At 38.9% G+C, this 19542-nt stretch overlaps 1 protein-coding gene across 12 annotated transcripts in view; it reads left to right on the top strand.

Moving 5' to 3' along the window:
• BNC2 (basonuclin 2) overlaps window positions 1-19542 on the top strand; it is a 479688-nt gene that overhangs the window by 296020 nt on the left and 164126 nt on the right. For all 12 annotated transcript variants that reach the window (XM_010857048.1, XM_010857047.1, XM_010857043.1 and 9 more), the window contains one exon: window positions 16120-16222. In XM_010857048.1, the coding sequence (XP_010855350.1) occupies window positions 16120-16222 (103 nt within the window). The remainder of the gene's footprint in view (window positions 1-16119; window positions 16223-19542) is intronic.

Raw genomic sequence — 19542 nt, 5'->3', positions numbered from 1 at the left:
GATTGCTCAAACTCGCCTCCATTGAGTCAGCCGTGCCATCCAACCATCCTGTCCTCTGTCGTTCCCTTCTTCTGCCCTCAATCCCTCCCAGCATCAGGTCTTTTCCAGTGAGTCAGCTCTTTGCATCAGGTGGCCAAAGTATTGGCACTTCAGTTTCAGCATCAGTCCTTCCAATGAATATTCAGGGTTGATTTCCTTTTTCTGATATGTATATCTAAAAATGTATCTTCCCTGAACCATGAGTGGATTCTGCTTTAGCCAAGCCTGTTGGGAATGTTTACTTCTCTTAACCTCTTGTCACTGTCTTATCTGAAGTTGGGTGACCAGGAAATGATTTATGTACAGCAGCTTGCCTGTTTTGGTAGCCTGTGCTGTATGTTTTATGTTACATGTGAATTTTTTAATGTCAATTTCCAGATAGATACTGCTGAAATTAGTAGTTCCTCCTCAGTCACAAATAAACATTTTTAGCAACGTCATTTATTTGTGTATTTATCTTGAAATTCACAAAACATTTCAAAACTTATGTCCACTTGAAAGCTTTTCTGCTTTCATTTCCACCCTTGCACCCTGTATGCCAATACTTAGAAATACATGTTTAATGTAAATTATATATTGATCGCCTGTTAACATTCTAGCAGATTTCAATTTCTTATAAAGTTATGGAACTGAAAATTTGACAGAGAAATGTGTTTAGCAAGTGATGTGAATAGTAACAAATTTTACCTCATTTCTATCAACTGTGTGTGCTACTATTAATATTACAGGGCGTGGTTCTTGTTCTCTGCAGGTATATACATAGGGTCTTTGGTCAAAAAGCACATCTGCTTATACTAAGAGATAAATGATTGGTTTGGAATCCCTAATAATTTAATGAAGAGATACTTTGAGATCTCAAAATACAGATTTAAATACCCGAAGCTAGAGAGGACAAAGTAGGAAAACCAGACATGGAATGAAAGAATATCATCTTTATGTAAGAGAGAAATTATTTTATTCAAAGTCACATCCAGCTTTGTACAACAAGGAGTGGATTTATTCTGTACAAGATTACGGGGGAAAATGACATAAAAGTACATACTGATAAAGATTGTGCCTTCTGGTGTGTAAAGCCGGTATCTAAATATGTGTCTATTTGTGTCTATATACAGAGTTAAAGGACAGTTTTCCATGAAATAATGCATTCCTTTAGAATTGCTATAGATTTTCATAATTTTTAAAACATTCCTATTGTAACCTACATCAAAAGGGCAGCCAGGGTTTTTTGTGTCTGACTATACATATGCATTATAAAAAAGTGAGTCTACTGTAATTACCAGTTTGCAGAGCGAATTCCTGCAGGGTTTGTACTCTCCCCATTAGTAAAAGAGATAAGTTGAAATGTATTAAAATTTCACTGTACAACTGGGAGTTTTTGTTCACAGTAAATGTGTTAATGTTTCTTCATTGCTTGACTGTTTGTGTTTAAATTTAGGCAGCGTGCCCAACAGGGACAAAATTATAGGATAAAGCTATGTATAAAAGAAAATCCTTCAGAGAGCACCAATAAGGCTTTTTTTTGAAAATAAGCAGTTATGTATAATAGTACATGGCCGTAGCCACAGAGAAAAGTTTTATCTGTCTATTTCAGAATTATTGGAATTTTTCTTTCCCTTGTGTGGAAGTTAAGAGGACCGAGCTTATGTCAATAGCTAATATACTTTGATGTAAAAACATTTATTATTTTATTCAGTGTTACTTCTGTAAAAAGCAAAAGAAAAGAATCCTTCTTGTTGTCCTTATGACGAAGAGAGGCTAATAGCATTTTGAGAGACAGGTGATAGATCACCTTTTCTTCCCTAGTAAAGGAATTCTTTCTTGTTAGGAATTCTGATTTCAGTCTTTTATGCTTTTGGAGCATTTTCCTTTGCTTTTCTTCATTGCTATGAACTTAGTAAATACAATTATTCACATGCATGAGCTTACATTTAAAAAAATGAATCTGCAGCCACTGTCACCCAGTGTGAATATGTAATGAAAGCATGAACACAGGATAAAGGCTGGTATTTCTCTGCAGCCTGGAGTGGACAGAAGTTGCAGTTATCTCTAAGTACTAGCTATATAAGCTTTAGTCAACCTGTGGACTGACCCTCTCTTCTTTTTCTCTCTCAAATGCTGAAAATATGTTGGGGTTCTTACTGTTTACCTTTTATAGTTGCATACGTGGAGATGGAAGAGTTCACCAGTGTCCGTGTGCTGACCCACGTGTCTCTGTACGCTTCTCGCAGCAGACCCACAAATATAAACCCTGTAAAGAAAAAAAATAAAATGTAAATCTTTATTTTTAAATGTTGCTGTTCTAGAAATGGTGTTTACGATGTAGTTAGAGGTATTATCTGTAGGTATGTGGAGGCATAGAGAGAGAGGAAATGAATGTGTGTATGCATGCATGTCATTTCTTTGGATCCATTTATTCAGGTACCCTGAGGAAAACGTGAAAAGCCCCTTGAACATTTCCTATTGTATATTAGCTTTCCATCGTAAAGTGTATTTTTTCCCCTTTAAAATAGGTTGGTTCACCAAAAAGGAAGAGAGGCGTTTAATTCTTCCTCCTCTCTACTGTTCTTTAAAAAGTAAATTTTTAACTGATAGACCTTAAAGTCCTTTAGAGCTATTACTTTCTTTTGGCTAATTCGTAGAAAGGCACCATATGAAAATTGGATTTTTGATCTGATGGAGTGATTCTTAGAGTTCTTATGAACCATTTATAGTCTATCAAGTAAATCCTTCTTAGTTCACGGATTATTGACCCAATGGACCATATTAGCTGCTTCGAAGCTGTTATAGCCCATTATGTTGATTCAGCTGACACAGGTGTGAACCCAGTCCACATGCCCAAGATGACATTAACATTGTTCTGGAAGACTCCCTTTTTTCCCCACAAGCTTTCTGTTTATTTCTGAATTTACAAGAGTTAGCTCAGAGTTCCTGACAACCATTGCATTAGTCTCCCCATTTGCTCAGTTATGTCAAAGCATTTGATAGCAGCTGGATGGTCTGTTTCTTGCTGTCTTTCTCTCTGTGTCTCTCTCTGTCCTTTAAACTAATCCTTAAAAGTAAAATGAGAATCATGTTTTTTGCAACACTCTAGGGCACCTTTTACCCTCAGATGCTTATAGAGTCCTTAGAAATTTGTGGGATTTCTGTGAGCATCTGAATGCAATGCATACAATTTGAGAAACCCACCTTTTAGAAGAAATGATAACGTTGTGTTTTTTAAGAATGTTTTTATCTGAGTGGTTCCACTTAAAAAATTCCAGTGACTCTAGCCAGTGGTGAAATCAAGATGTGCCTTTAGTGATTTATATGATGCTCTAATGAAGCCCGTCCAGGTCTCAGCACAGACCCCTGGAGAGTCTATGACCTCACATAAATAACGTATAAGAGGGCACTGTAGACTGTTCATCATATCATTATTATTATTTGTAATAGGTATGACTCCTGAGGTGATACCTGCTCATGGGCAAAGAAACATACTCTTTCATAATCAGACATAGTTATGATGCATAGACAGATGCACAATGGAAGGTATTAAAATGTTTGCTGAGATATTCTATGAATGGACAATCCCAAGACAAGTTGAAGCAAGATGGTGTAAAATTAGTGTTCTTGGCAAATCCTTGTCTCACTCCCCCCTGCCCCCCGCCTCCAGATTTTTGCCTTTTTTTAAGGTAACCAGTGACAGATTCCATAGAAAGCGGTTGAGAGTCACTTTCTGTGTCTAAAAATGTGCCACTTGGTTTGTAGAAAATCCTAGTGTAAATGGTTAAACAGCTTACTTAGCAGTTCCCCTCACCTTTTCAAGTGGCTTAAAACCTTCCCCCACCCTCTCCCTCTGTGGCTAGTTTCACGAGCATCTCCTATTCAGTCTCAAACTCCTCTTGGAACTGGAAGAATGTCTGAGAAAATCTCACTGTGGAGGAGGGTGGCAAGGGGATTATTCAGGGCCTCTCCTCTCCTGCATCGGCCTGGTGGAAAGAGCCCCGGATTACTAGCTGTGGCCATTTAAGGGCATCTCACAGCCTCATTTTTCTGCTGTTTGAAAAATCTCTAATTTGGGGGATTTTGATGATTAAATACAGGAATGTATTTGAAGTATTATGCAAGCTTCATGGCACTGTCTGATGCGAGATGTTAAGTCTCACACAGGCTGCCTCAACTGGCCTGGGTAATCAGAGCTGTCATTTGAAATGATACATTCGAAAATGCAGCGACCTGTCTCCCTTGTTGCTTCACTGGGATAAATTCTTCTCACAAACCTAGAGGAGTAAATTTAGTTAAAAGGTCACCCACCTTATGCTCTTGCTTGGTAAGTGGATTGATTACTGTGCTCTGGCATTTGAAATAATGGGGCTGGCTCCTTTTAAAGAGGAGCAAGGTTAAGAGGGATTCCTTCCCTTCAAGAAGTCCTCCCCATGCTGTCTGGGAAGGGGAAGTGCCCTCAGTTTAGGATGTGGTCCTCTGTGTAGGATGTCGTACATGAGGCACAACGTGGGGCAAGTCTTGGGTTCCTCCTGCGCCTCTCTGCTTGGCCACCAAAGCAGGGGATCGTCAGGCGATCAGTCTTCCCAGAATGGAAGCTGCTTCTGAAATACCAGAACTTAGGCTTCATCTTGTCTTACTTCTTGCCTAATGAGAAGTATTTCTTTGTAAAGCTTTTGAAGGTTGATAAATCTCCTCGCATCTCATTATAAATCCCTTCCTTATTAATGGCTTCCCTATCATATTATATTAGTAATTGTTTTCATGAATGCCACAGAGAAATGTAATCACATTACCACCTTTCAAATTGCATTAGCGAAAGTGAATAAAATGTATATATATCAATGGAATACAAAATTGCTGATTCAACGTTAAGGTGAAATGAGATGAGTATTACTTATCATTCACATGATATCAGAGGTGCTTTGGCTCCTTATGTAAAGTTAAGTAATTCTGGTAAATGTAGAATGAACTTAGTTAAAATGTGGTTATTCTTTTACAGTGAGCTAACTCCTTATTTTCATTTAGATGCTAGGTGTACATTCATGGGAAGAGTATGTCTTTTCTCATTATGTTATCCCAGCTGCCTAAGTAGTCCATAAAATTTCGTAAGCAAACAGGCAATAAATGAGATATCTTAATTGTTAACTGTTAGGTAAGAAAATAAAATGTTTCTGCCCAAATTGAAATGCCTTTTCATTTCCTGTTTCTCTAATATTACTAATTGCCTAACAAAATAGCTTGTATTACCATAGACTTAATTTAATTGGGGGGAAAAAAGGCATAACAGAAGCACTATGCAGGCTTTGATGCCATGGAAGCAGGGATATTTTCCTTATATAATTGGCTATATCCCGCTGTTGATTTTTGCTCTGAACTCCTACATTATTTAAATGGGGTCTTCCTCATGTCGATTGATAGTAGGCTGTAGTTGTAAGATAATGACTGCAGATGCTCATTGGATCCATGTCTGTGAAAATTTATGTGCCTCTGTGTATGTCCCTTTCTCCCAGTTTGTATTTATATATTCACACATAGTCATAGAAACATTCACACTCATACACAAGCATCTGCTCAGAAATATATGCTTTCTGTCTTTGCCCCCTCCTCCTAAACCATGTTCATTTCTTGACTTCTGCGGAGGTAATTTTTTCATCCCAGTAAGATGAGCAATGGGGCTTCCCTGGTAGCTCACTAGTAAAGAATCCGCCTGTCAATGCAGGAGATGTGGGTTTGATCCCTGCGTTGGGAAGCTCCCCTGGAGAAGGAAGTGGCAACTCACTCCAGTATTCTCCCTGGGAAACGCCATGGTCAGAGGAGCCTGGTGGGCTGCAGTGCATGGGGTCGCAAAGAGTTGGCCATGACTTAGGAACTAAACAACAACAGCAAAATAGAGGAATGCTTTCACTCGTACACATGACAGGATTCTTCATTGTCCATTTTTAAAAATTTGTTTTGAGTTTTTCTAATATCTTAGTGTTAATGTGCTGAACGTTATGGCTGAGAGGCCTCCTGACCCCCAGTTTGTTGGAGGATATAAGGATGGCCTGGATTTTCCTGGTAGAAAAATGGCGTTGGATTTAAAAGTATTTGTCATTTTAACATGGACCTACTAGTTTTTAATATTTTCAAAGTAGAGGAATTTCAAGTTTAAGCAGCAGAAATTCTTTAGTTGGTCTGCCTTCTGTTCAATCATTTTGTTGTTCAGTCGCTCAGTCATGTCCGACTCTTTGCAACTCCATGGACTGTAGCACGCCAGGCTTGCCTGTCCTTCACCATCTCCCAGAGCCTGCTCAAACTCATATCCATTGAGTAGGTGATGCCATCCAACCGTCTCATCCTCTTTTGTCCTCTTCTCCCACCTTCAGTCTTTCCCAGCATAAGGGTCTTTTATAATGAGTCAGCTTTTCGCATCAGTGGCCAAGGATTGGAGTTTCAGCTTCAGCATCAGTCCTTCCAATGAACACCCAGGACTGATCTCCTTTAGGATTGACTGGTTTGATCTCCTTGCAGTCCAAGGGACTCTCAAGAGTCTTCTCCAACACCACAGTTTAATCATTTAGTATTTGTATATTGACCTGCTAGTTAAAGAAGGATATTATGCTATATTATGTCCCCTGAGCAATAATATCTCATGAATTAAATTATTTAAAACCATTAAAAGAAATTAGGTGGTTTAGTGGGTTTGCTGTCCTCACTTTTAAACAGTTTCATTGAGATAGAGTTCACGGATCATACATTCTACTCATTTAAAGTGTACAATTCAATGAATTTTAGTATGTTCACAATTATACACAACCATCATCACAGTGATTTCTGAACTTTTTCATCACTTTAAAAAGAAACCACTAACTGCTCTCTATCTGTACAGATCTCTGTGTTCTGCATATTTCATATGAATGGACTTATGTAATATGAGATCTCTTGTGTCTGGTTTCTCTTACTCAGCATGATAAAGTTCATCCATATTGTGGTATTATCAACTGTTCTTCTCTTTGTATGAGCCAGATGAATATTCCATTGTGTAAATACGCATGTTGTATTTATCCATTTGCCAGTTGTTGGGGGAGAAGGGAGCACACCTTTTAAGAGAAAATTAAAGTGAGGTTTTAAGTCTTCTGCTTTTTAGCAGTACCTCGTATTCAAAGGCTGCCTTTTCACAGTGAATCTCTTTCAGGTATTTTGGATGTGTTTATTGGGAAGATAATATTTCCTTGGTCAGTAATGTTGTTCTTATGATGTCTTGTTGAAGTCTGCCATTTTCAGTCGCCCAGCTTTCTGTCTTTTTTTTTAAGTTTATTTTTGGCTGTGCTGGGTCTTCGTTGTACCCGTAGACTTCCTCTAGTTGCAGAGAGGACTATTGTCTAGCTTCAGAGCATGGACTTCTCATTGCAATGGCTTCTCTTGCGGAGCACAGGCTCCAGGGTGTATGGGCTTAGTAGTTGCTGCTCACAGGCACTAGAGTGAAGGCTCAGCAATTGTGGAGCACAACCTTAGTTTCCGTGCAGTATGTGGGATCTTCCAGGACCAGGAATCGAACTGGTGTCCCCTGCATTACAAGGCCGATTCCCAACCACTGGACTACCAGGGAAGCCCCCAGCTTTCTGTCTTGACCTTGTTGTCCACTGTTTACATCAATAGCTTCTACACCTTGTACTGGCTGTGGACTGACCGTGTCTTTGTAGGGCTCCTGACTCAGCTACAAGATATAATAAGGAATCTTTTATTGAAGGGTCAATAAACTTTTTTATTTCTAATTTATCTTACCACCAGCTAAGATATATACTGTTGCAGTCCTATTGTGTGAATTGGTTGATGGGTTTGGTTAAGCAGACAGGATAACTTCATTACTTCTTATTTGCTGCTGTTACTATTGTATTATGAATAGTGGCATTTACATTGTAGTTTAAAACTCTGTGCACCCATACACCCTATAATCACTGGTAATCACTTGTGAAGTCTGTGAACATAACTCATTCAAACTCAGATCTGTACATTTCCTTACATAAATGCAAAAACATACCCTCCTTACCATAAGTATTTATTTATATTTATAGTCTCATAGAGGTAGATACGGAGAAGGCGATGGCACCCCACTCCAGTACTCTTGCCTGGAAAGTCCCATGGACGGAGGAGCCTGGTAGGCTGCAGTCCCTGGGGTCGCGAAGAGTCGGACATGACTGAGTGACTTCACTTTCACTTTTCACTTTCATGCATTGGAGGAGGAAATGGCAACCCACTCCAGTATTCTTCCCTGGAGAATCCCAGGGATGGGGGAGCCTGATGGGCTGCCATCTATGGGGTCACACAGAGTTGGACACGACTGAAGCGACTTAACAGCAGCAGCAGCAGCCGAGGTAGATAAGACTTTGTAGGTTGTTATAATACCTCTTTATAGGATATTTAAACTCAGAAGTCTCTTGCCCAGTGTTCTGTGTCTATCCAGCTCACATCTTCTTGCCTTGTTTTGATACCTGATTATAAAAGCGCAGCCGGTGTAAATACCTTTCCTTTTGTCCTGTGTTTTGTAATCAAGTAATAGATGGGGAAACAGTGGAAACAGTATCAGACTTTATTTTGGGGGGCTCCAAAATCACTGCAGATGGTGACTGCAGCCATAAAATTAAAAGACGCTTACTCCTTGGAAGAAAAGTTATGACCAACCTACATAGCATATTGAAAAGCCAGAGACATTACTTTGTCAACAAAGGTCTGTCTAGTCAAGGCTGTGGTTTTTTCAGTGGTCATGTATGGATGTGAGAGTTGGACTGTGAAGAAAGCTGAGTGCCAGAGAATTGCTGCTTTTGAACTGTGGTGTTGGAGAAGACTCTTGAGAGTCCCTTGGACTGCAAGGAGATCCAACCAGTCCATTCTAAAGGAGATCAGCCCTGGGTGTTCATTGGCAGGACTGATGCTGAAGCTGAAACTCCAATACTTTGGCCACCTCATGTGAAGAGTTGATTCATTGGAAAAGACTCTGATGCTGAGAGGGATTGGGGGCAGGAGGAGAAGGGGACGACAGAGGATGAGATGGCTGGATGGCATCACCGACTCGATGGACATGAGTCTGAGTGAACTCCGGGAGTTGGTGATGGACAGGGAGGCCTGGCGTGCTGCGATTCATGGGGTCGCAAAGAGTCGGACAAGACTGAGCAACTGAACTGAACTGAACTGAAAAGTAAGTTTCTCATGTAATTGTCTAGTTCATGTTAGTCATAAGTAAGCTCAGGAATCTTCTGTCATGCAAAAAAAGACGTCATTGTTCGAGGTGCAATGACTTATGCAAATTTCAGACACTATGTTCTTCTACAAAGATGGTAACATAGAGATATCCCATGTCTTCGCCAAAACTCAACGTACTTCTCTTGGAAGTTGTTTCTTTTCAATTAGATCATGAATCAGCCATGTGAAAATGGAGGAGAAAAAACTGTCCTGAAAAGTATACAAGGGGCTATTTTCTGACTTAATCACCATTACTATCGTGTGAGTTCTTTAGAATCTTTGTGGCAATGCCTGAAGTACTATATTGGGTTCTCATATGTAAGATGTATTCATGGGTGTGGAAGTCCATCTTTTTTTTGGTCATATATATATATGATTACTCTTTTCATCCATAGTGTTGGTAGCTGTTACTTTGTAATTACTGCAGTGTATTCTGAGGCGATCATAGAATAATTAGTTTCCAGATTCATTGCAGGTACTTTTTTATTCCAGATTTTATATTTTTAAGATAAATGTCTTTGAAGGACATTTTTATGCCAAGTAAAAGGTTTACTTGATCTTTGGCACCATACATACCTTTTCTTCTGGTACTTGTGTGTATGTTCAGAGATGGGTGATATATGCAGTGATGATTTAATGAGTTAATTATAACATAGACTACGGTGTATCCTCATAGAAGGTTGGCTGATCTTACCTATTTATCATACCTCCATGTGATTTCCAAAGTAGAAAATTCATTTGATTAAGAAATTTGTTCTTGTTGAAAGTAAGAGAGGCAAACCATGTCACTGATCAGCATTATAGCCAATTAATTTGTGTGCCTAGATTGTAGCACCTAAGTTTATGGGAGAAACTGCTGGGACAGATGAATGCTGAATTAATGACTGAGTTTTTCAGTAATTCAGTTTTAGTGCAGGTTATGTACTTAACTCTTTAACATTTAAAATCATTCTAGTAAAACTTCATAATCCAAGTTGTAAATCTTGGTGTTCTCTCCAGAAATGAATAAGGAGAAAGTGGATTTTAAAAGGATTTTTAGTTATACATGGACTGTTTGGCCAAGTTAATGAACACTTGAGGACATCTCATGGCAAATGGTTTTTTAGTGTGAAAAGACAAAGCCCAGAACGGAAGTTAGTCTTACTTTTAGTGGGGCTTTTTTGAATTGGAGGTTCTCTGTGATGGCTCCTTCAGAATGTGCCTTATGTTTCTCCATGCCCCGTGACCTTATTTTACCTTTTGTTATTTTGCACTAATTTCTGTAAGTGTTCCCAAACAAGGAACAGCTAATAGGAGATGTATTAATTAGCCATGTGTATAGTTCTTTTGTGGAATACACTAAATATTAATATTAGCTGAAGCCTCATTCTCTGCTTTCCTGAGGAATGTCGTTTGGTGAGAAGACTGATATTCAGTTCACATAAATTTGCAGAGTTCAAGCCAGCTACAAGTATAATAAAGCTAAAGATACTTTAGTTTTAGTGATTACAGAATCTCTTATTTGAATAGGTCTTTGGAACTCATCCAGAATACTTGCAAATGCACTCTTACTTAATATTCAAGTATGAGAGTATTACTGAAAGTTGATTAAATATTTTTATACTAAATTGGTCTACTTTATTCATTGTAGATATACTTTTGAACTTGAATATTTATAATTTACTGGTTTCAACTGTGTATCTTCTTTTTTTAACAACTTAAAAAAGTTATTGGAGTATCGTTGATTACAACGTCGTGTTAATTTCGGGTGTACAGCAAAGCGAATCAGCTGTAAGCATACATATATCCCCTTGTATATCTTCTCTTTCTGTAGTTAATGGAAATAAACTGATTAATAATTGGGAAATCCACCCTATCATTTAAGAGATGTGTAACACCTATATAAACATTTTTTAACTCCATATTAAAACAAATAATGATCCCTGTCATGCCCAATTTAGAGGATTATAGTATGAAGAAAGTGGCATCATATGTGTCAAGGTGTTCATTTACTCATTAAGACTAAATATGTATTAAGCATTTACAAGGTATGGAAGAAATACATTGGGAAGAATCATAAGGGAAAAATAATTCAGAGGTAATATGTGGAAAGTTTGTTGAGGCCACAAATGGTTTCCATCTTTTGAGCTTTTGTTATCACTAGACAAAGAGCCACATGCTTTATATTATTTCATTTGAATCTATTATTTCATTTGAATCTATTGACACAGTTGTGTTACTGTTATCATTTTATAGATGGGAAAGAGGCTAAGAGATTGATGAAATTCTTTAAATGCCTTTTGAGCACCTTTATTTGCCAGTATACATTGTAAGCCCAACATATGTCACCCTGCCATTAAGGAGCTTAAATTTTAGAGGGGAGGACATATCTCAATCAAATAGCCACCCAGATATACACACACACATATATTTATATACACGTGTGTGCATGTTCAGTCACTCAGTTGCGTCCAACTCTTTGCAACCCCAAGGACTGTAGCCCGCCAGGCTCCTCTGTTCATGGGATTCCCCAGGCAAGAATACTGGGTCGGGTTACCATTTCCTTCTCCAGGGGAACTTCCTGACCCTGGGATCGAACCTTTGTCTCCTGCATTGGCAGGCGTTTTCTTTACCACTGGTATATATAAACTAGGTTATGAATAAGTAGTATAGATAAATTATAGATAAATATAATCTTCACGACTGTGGTAAGTGCTGTGACACTTGTAAAACAGGAGACTAATGGGGATCTTGCCTTGATCAGGAGATGAGAGCAGCTGCTCTGGAGAATGGAAGTAATACTTGTGTTGAAAGCTTGAAAGAGAAACAGGAGTTAACAGTATAGAGTGGTGGTGGATGGTGGGCAGGTGGAGGGGCTCTGCCCATGGCTGCCTGACCGAGTAGGAGGGAGAGCTCCCACACACCTGGATCTGATTGCTGTGACTTTAAGTAAGATCCTGAGTTAGCTCCACTGCAGTTTCCTCCTCTGTGAAATAAAGGGAATACAAGTACAGACCTCATGGTATTTTCACGGAGAGCTAATATTTGTAAGTATCTGGAAATGACAAATATCCAGCAAACCGTTGCTATTAATAATAAAAATATTAATATTGAGTAGTATATTCATTATAATATTACTTTAATTATATAATATTATTGTTATTAATCATTAATGGTTTGCTGTTGTAGATAAATTTTTATGTCCTACCTTTGGTGAAAGAAAAGACAAAGTTGTAAAGAGCGAGAAACGATCCTTCTCAAACCTCTTCAGGGGTTCCCTTCTATTCTCAGGGTGTCTCCTCGGAACCCACTGCCCAAGAGCTCTGACTGTCAAATCCTTGAGCATAGAGATTCACTATGCATTTCCTGCCACTTAACACAGTACTTGGTTCTGCAGTGATCGGTTTTGCGTAGTGATGATACTTGAAGCTGTAGGAAGGGATGAAATTGCCAAGTTAAAGAACGAGAAGCCTGCCTGTGAGAAACACCTGTATTTATTTACAGTGGAGAGAGAGTGAGAAGCTGCTGCCAAAACACTAGGATAGTTTGTCTCTACAGTCCAGGAATGAAGGAGAGTTATGCCTTAAGCTGCCTTGAGGTCTCGGAGAACGAGGAGACTAGAAAAAGGGACCAGATGTGATGAGAATATCCCTGTTGGAGAAAGCAGTTTCGGGACTGTGTGTGGCAGAATCCAGATTGTAAAATTAAAATGTAGGTGGAAGCGCTGGGTGGTGGGTGCATGGATTTTTCTTTCAAGATATCCATGGTAAAGGTAAGCAGGAAATTATTCCTTTTATTTAAGATATAGGCTTAAGAAGTTTTTTTCTTGTTCTTGGGCTGTTGGAAAAGCTGATCATATTGAAATGGAGGAAGGAGTTTCAGGGCATTGGATGAGTTGGGATCCTGGAGGTGTGGAGGGGTTGCTGGCTTGAGTTGGCCAGACCTGCATAAGGTCCTGAATCTATGAGGAAGAACAACCTGATCAGATCGTCTCTCTTCTGCTGTTCCCTTTCTGTCACTTCGCTATCATCCCTGATTTTTCTGTAGTTGTGGGTGCCCAGCAGTGAGTGGGAGACCTGGTGTATTATTAGCTTCATAACGAAACGGGTGTGATCACCAAAATGAAGGCTTCTCCATCTCTGCTGTTCCCAGCTCTCTCATAAAGTGTATACGTTTTGAGGCTTAACTGGCTTGGATAGTTTTATGATAATTTACGTTTTTGAAGTGTGGGTGAGTTGGCAAGTGATCACATTGGTTCTGTTTTGTTCTGAATAAATAGTATGTCAAACTTTTATGCTGTTTCAAAAATGTTATTTAGAGTAAAACTTCCTTTGAAGCCACAATAGTCTTGTATTCAAAATATTTATTTAGACCATATTGTTTAAATATATATAATTCCCTTAAGGCACAATTGTAGTCTATATAAATCTGGATTTAAAACAAATAGACCTTCTGGAATTCATAGAAATACAAAATGGATACTCCAGTGCTTAAGTGTTTATATACAAAAGGAGTTGAGGTGTTCCAATGTTTGTATGTTTAGGTACAGAAGGAGTAGAATTCATGAAAAAGGATGATGGTACAAAAAGTCTTAATTCCCAAGTGTGGCAGACGTATAAAGTTACTTAGGAAGAGAAAAATATTTGAATCATAAGCTAGTTCTGAGGAAATGAATGACTAGTTGCACCAGTAAATAAATATACCTAAAATAAAGCAAATCTACAAGTCTCTTACTTTGTTTTGTCCTGAATATAACTATAATTAAAATTGAGGAAAGTGTATTTTAAAACACAATGTAAAATGAGGCTATTTTTGTGAAATAATAAAATGTTATCAAATTAACAATTTAAAAGGTGTATGTCTTTGGTGCCAGAATTAACATATAGTTCTTGAGAGACGGTCATTCTTAGTTTTGATCATTATTTTGGTAAGCAGAGTTAATTTTTTTTTTTTAGTGTTTATGAAAGATTCTGTTATCATATCTTAGATTATATAAATATTTTAATGTCAATCTGGCTGCTGTATCTGAATTTATAACTGAATAGTGTATGGAGTGCCCTATTTTTTGTAGAAACACTGCCCTCTAAAAAACTGTTTGGGGTTTGTTTTACTACAGTACAATCAAACTTAGTTTCCTAATGAACATGCCGTTTAAAGAAGCTCTTTCCAACCTGGAATGTTCTGATGTATTGCTCAGTCAAACTACTGAAGTTGTTATAAGAAATTTGGGGAGAAATAGTTTCCCTTCTGACCTCCAGATACATTATTCTTGCTCTATCAGCATTCCCTTTGCTCTCTCTGTGTCTTATTACTATTTCCTTTATTCATTCATACATACAGCAAAGTTGTACAACCTCCTAAGAGGTAATTGGACTGTTGACACTGGAAGAAAGACCCTGAGACATCAGACAGATGGTACCCTTGCCTATTTTTCTTGCAGTAATAGAGGAGCAAACTAGGGTTAGAGGTGAAGCAAGAAAGGAGGCTACAGCAGCGACTCTTAACACTGAAAACTGAATAAGGACCTATAGATTTAATGTTCATTAGCAAAAGAGAAATATTTTAAATTTGCTTGATCTAAAGCATGGGGAACAGTAAAAGCCCATTCAGTCTTATTCTCTGTAAATGGAATTTGGCTCAACCATGTTAACAATATCTAAAACACTGTCTGTTACAAATGAGACAGTTTATATAAAAACCCAATTGGTTCCAGGAATATGAGCATCTGAAGCTGTGTAAGTGGGCAGAGCTTTCAGGCCCAGCACTGCAGTTTCAGGTACCCTCCTGCCTCCCCTCCACCACCCCCAAATCAGTAATTATTGATTGCATCTAAAGCTGTAGAGACATCTTTTCCTGGCAGTTCAGGTAGTTACAGTAGATTGTTAATCTGTGAATGGTTGGACAAAATCCCTTCTGTCTTCAGAATTTCCATGCAAATTAGGACTAAATGTATGAGATAAATTTATTAACTGTAGTCCTGGAGCATAGGTCAGCTTTAGCACAATTCTTCAGCCTAGGTTTTTAATCTATAAAGAGTTACACTTCATTAATGTTAATTTCCTAGGGATTCACTTTAAAATGTAAACTGATGAGATGATTTTTAAAGGTACTTGTAAAGAAATAAAACGTTTTTGAGGGTGTCTTCCAGTGTTCTATAATACAGCTGAATTGTTACAAATATCGAATATTCACATAAATGTCCTTTCCTATTCTACATCTGATCTAAAAGCAAATTTAAACTTACTTTCTTACATCGTTAAAATAAAGAGAAGGTCGTTTTGCGTTTTTCAAAATAGGAATGCAAATGGAATTAGTATTTCAAGGATGGAAAAAATCAAGGAGTTAGGAAGTGATAAATGATGCCAGAAATATGATGGATGTTATTGGGCCAAAAGAAGTGTCTTTCAAAAGGTGTCTAAGAGATTGATAAAGCTTTTCAATCAAACACTGCAGAAGAAAAGTCATATTCTGTTAATATTATTTGTATATCATGTTTTATTTTCAACATTTCACTTGTTATCTTAGGAGAGTCTATATCGTTTGCACTCTTGTCAGTGAATATTTGGTAGTAGTAATCTTTTTTTCTCTTTCGGATCTCTGGTATTACAGAGCCAGCATCTCATAGAATAAGAATAGGGTTCACTCGTATACTACTTAGTCTATGCTTCCAATTTAAAGCTTATCTATGAATGGCAAGAAACATTCTATTAATGAATCAGCTTTGTTTTCTAATATGTTTTGGTAAGAGATTTTTGATGGTTTCAAAATTTTTCTCTAAATCTCTCCAGGTCCCTAACGCTGTTAAAAATGGGAAGAAGGTGGTATTTCTTAAAATGCTAAACAAGTAGGGTCCCTTTTGAACAGACGCTGATCTCTTTTTCCTCCTCTCACTCTCAGGCCATCCGCTGCACACTGGTGAACTGCACATGTGAGTGTTTCCAGCCGGGGAAGATTAACCTGAGGACTTGCGATCAGTGTAAACATGGCTGGGTGGCACACGGTGAGGAAAATCTGGACTTTTCTCCTTGCTCTTGTTATGTTCGTGTAAGCGTGGGTTTTTTTTTTTTTTCCTTTTAGAGCCATCACTGGCCTGGAGAAGAGAAGGGTCAGCTGTGCCCCAAGTGTTAGCTCCCATGTAGCCTGCAGCTCCCAAATAGCGTATTCTTGGCTCCCAGAAGTAAGGCCAGGCGGGCAGCTCTCAGCAGAAGGGCTAGATGTTTATAGCACAGTTGGGTTCTGAGTGAACGCAGCAGCAGCCAGCAAGCACCAGGCCCCATGGAAACTCAAACATACCACAGTTGGCCTTTCAGGCCCGGGACCTCAGAGGCGAGCTGGCAAATCCTCTTTTGCTTGAGGAGAACTCCTCCATGACTGCTCACCCTTGTCATCTGCTTTCGGGGCAGAGTTGGTCCTCCCAGATGTTAAATTTTGTATGGTCTTAAGGTGAGTGAGTGAGTGAACGGGAACATTATTTGACTGGTATCTGAAAAAAGAATCTGTAAATACCCCCTTTCAGCATGCCCAGGGATTCGAGGAGGCTGGCCCCCGGTGGAGGGTGAGTTCTGCATAGGTGTGTGTTCCGGGCGAGGGTGACCCAGGGCCACGGCTGGAAGTGCGGAGGCTCCTTGCCAGATGCACAGAGCTGTCCCATCCCTGGGCCTTGACCAAGCATTTAACTGTCCTTCTGTCTGGTTTATGTTATTTATGTTGAGGCCAGAGGAGACTTGGGAATAAGCAGAGACGTTTTCTTTACTTCCTGGACAGTAGAATCTTAAAAGATAGGTAATGTTTATAGAAGAAATCCTGGCTTGAGATTTTTTTGACAGCCTTGGGGGATTGGCTCTTAAGTGGACATATTCTTCATTCCCAAGCAGTGCCAAATATCCAGTGGGTTGTATTTTTATAAATGTCATGTTATTCTAGCAAGATCTGAAGAAACGACACCAGGCCATGCCTTGAAATGCCTTCAATTTATCATGTATCTTGCTTGCTGGGGGTGTGTGGATTGGCATTATGGAGACATTTCAGCCCTGTGTCTGTGAGGGAGAGAAAAGAGGTAGAAAGAGTAGTATGGGGGGAACATACTAGAAGGTGTGTGCCTGGCAGACAAAGCCACAGTCCTGCAGCACCTCCAGGGAGGGAACTTGTTCCTGCTTCATTAACAAGGCCAATATCTGTAACAACTCTCAGTGCAGTTCCGAACAACGTTTAAGCTGCTGTCAGTTTTGTTTGCGAGTGACTGTTCGATGATTTCTTCTCCTTTCCTACCATAGTCTGCTTGCTAGGACTGCTGTAACAAAATGCCACAGAGTGGGTGGCTTAAACATCAGAAATGTATTTCCACACAGTTCTGAAGGCCAGAAGTCCAAAATCAGGATGGTTTCGTTCTGAGGATTCTCTTCCCGGCTTGCACACGGCTGCCCTCGTTGTGTGCTCTCGTGGTCTGTGCTCTGTGGGGGCACACCCGTGTCTCTGTGCTCCAGGTTCCTCTTCTCATAAGGACACCAGTCATGTTGGGGGAGGGCCCAGCCTGATGGCCTGACTTGTCTCCAAATACAGTCATATTCTGAAGTACTAGGGATGAAGGCTTCAACATATGAATTTGGCGAGAAAACAGTTCAGTTCATATCACTAAGTATCCTTTCGCACAATATGTTTGGGCTCTGCCAGGTAATAGCTTATGTCCCGAGCCCAATAAGAATCGTGGAGACAAAAAAGAAAAGCAAAAACGAAAAAGAACCTGGCAGCTCTACAACTTTGATGGCACATAGGTCAAAATCTCTGCATCTGAATATTCTTGTCTGTAACACGTTAATAATACCTGCCTTGTAAGATTATTGTGAGTATTGAAGATAAAATATATGAAGTCTTTAAAATAAATAATACATGTTAAAAGCAACAAACTGGACAAACATGAGCAATGAGCGGGGGGTGGGGGGGCAGTCATTAAACAAAGGACTTTTCATTCATTCCCTCTCATTTTTTCCAAAGCCATCTTGGTTACCATCATCTATCTACTGCGGTAGCCTTGTGAGTATAAACGTTGGCTGTGTCACCAGTTTATTTTATCTGTCTAACTTCCACATGCATATTACATTAGTAGTGTAATGGGGAGGGAAAAGCAATATTTCTTCCTTCTTGAACAACATAAATTATCTGCAGCCACTGGTTGTTTCTAAGATTTTCTGAGGGATGTGGTTTTTTCCCCCAAACTTGAATAAGGTTATTTCTGTTACATCAGACTGGGCTTTTGCTAGTGTGTCATTAGTAATCTTGTGTTTCTGGTATATTAATTTCAAAGTTTCTCAGTTCTAACTTTTCCTCACCACTATTATCACCTTGACCTCTTTTCTCCCAAGAGCAACATGTCTGTATACAACTCACAATATGTACACACAGATACATATCCCATTCTCCCCCTATATGGTAGGACATATACGACAGCAAGGGTTTGGCTCTTAGCTTTTGACTTTGGCAATGAAATGAGAGCATCCACTCTTTTTGCCCTTAGCATTTCAACTAATTGCTTCACTCTCTTCCCCTGCACAGAAAACCCTGAAATCATGTCTTCACTGATTTCTGTTCAGAGGTGAGGCACAGCATTCTCTCTGGCTGCCTTACTCAGGACATTATTCTTTACGTGGGACAAGGAGAAAGTGACTTATTTTTCCATGGTGTGATTTTTCTGTGAAAGTGGATTAGAACAGCAAGCAGTAAGACTACCAAAATACATCTTATATAATCATTTCACCATAGCACTGAATATACTCCACCAGTAATTGTACCATAAAAAGTTAACATTTGCCATTAAAAATAGCTAAATGCCAAAATCAAGGGTTCTTTACAAAAAAGATGAATTTTTAGAAATTTGTTGGCCTCTTTTGAATTAATGTCTTGCTAATCTTTGTTATCAGCATCTTCAGTTTCTTCACAAGATTTTGGATTTCATAGGTTATTATTCACACACACACACACACACACACACTCTCTTACTTTATAGATTGTATCTTAAACCTACTTGAATTAGTGACTTTAGCTGCTGAACAAAAATTTTAAGATGTTTTAAAAAATTAAAAGGCATAATGAATTCATCATACTGTAACACCTGAACTTTGAAATTACTCACTGCACATGGTGCTATTCACAGGTTATTTCCTTGAAATCTTAGCACCATTGAGTTGAAAGGGGGGAACCCAAAAATGATTCCTTGACTACCAGGAGGTATTTCCCACTGAATTAATGAAGGATTCCCTGCTCTTTTTCCCCATTAAGGAATCTCAGCTCGTGCCCTTTGATAATAAAAGCAGAGCCTTATTGATT

This window comes from Bison bison, unplaced genomic scaffold (genome assembly GCF_000754665.1).
Source record: "Bison bison bison isolate TAMUID 2011002044 unplaced genomic scaffold, Bison_UMD1.0 scf7180017864376, whole genome shotgun sequence".
NCBI classification, from domain to species: Eukaryota; Metazoa; Chordata; class Mammalia; order Artiodactyla; family Bovidae; genus Bison; species Bison bison.
Note: the sequence above shows the minus strand (reverse complement) of the source record. Positions and strands in the feature narration are given on the sequence as shown.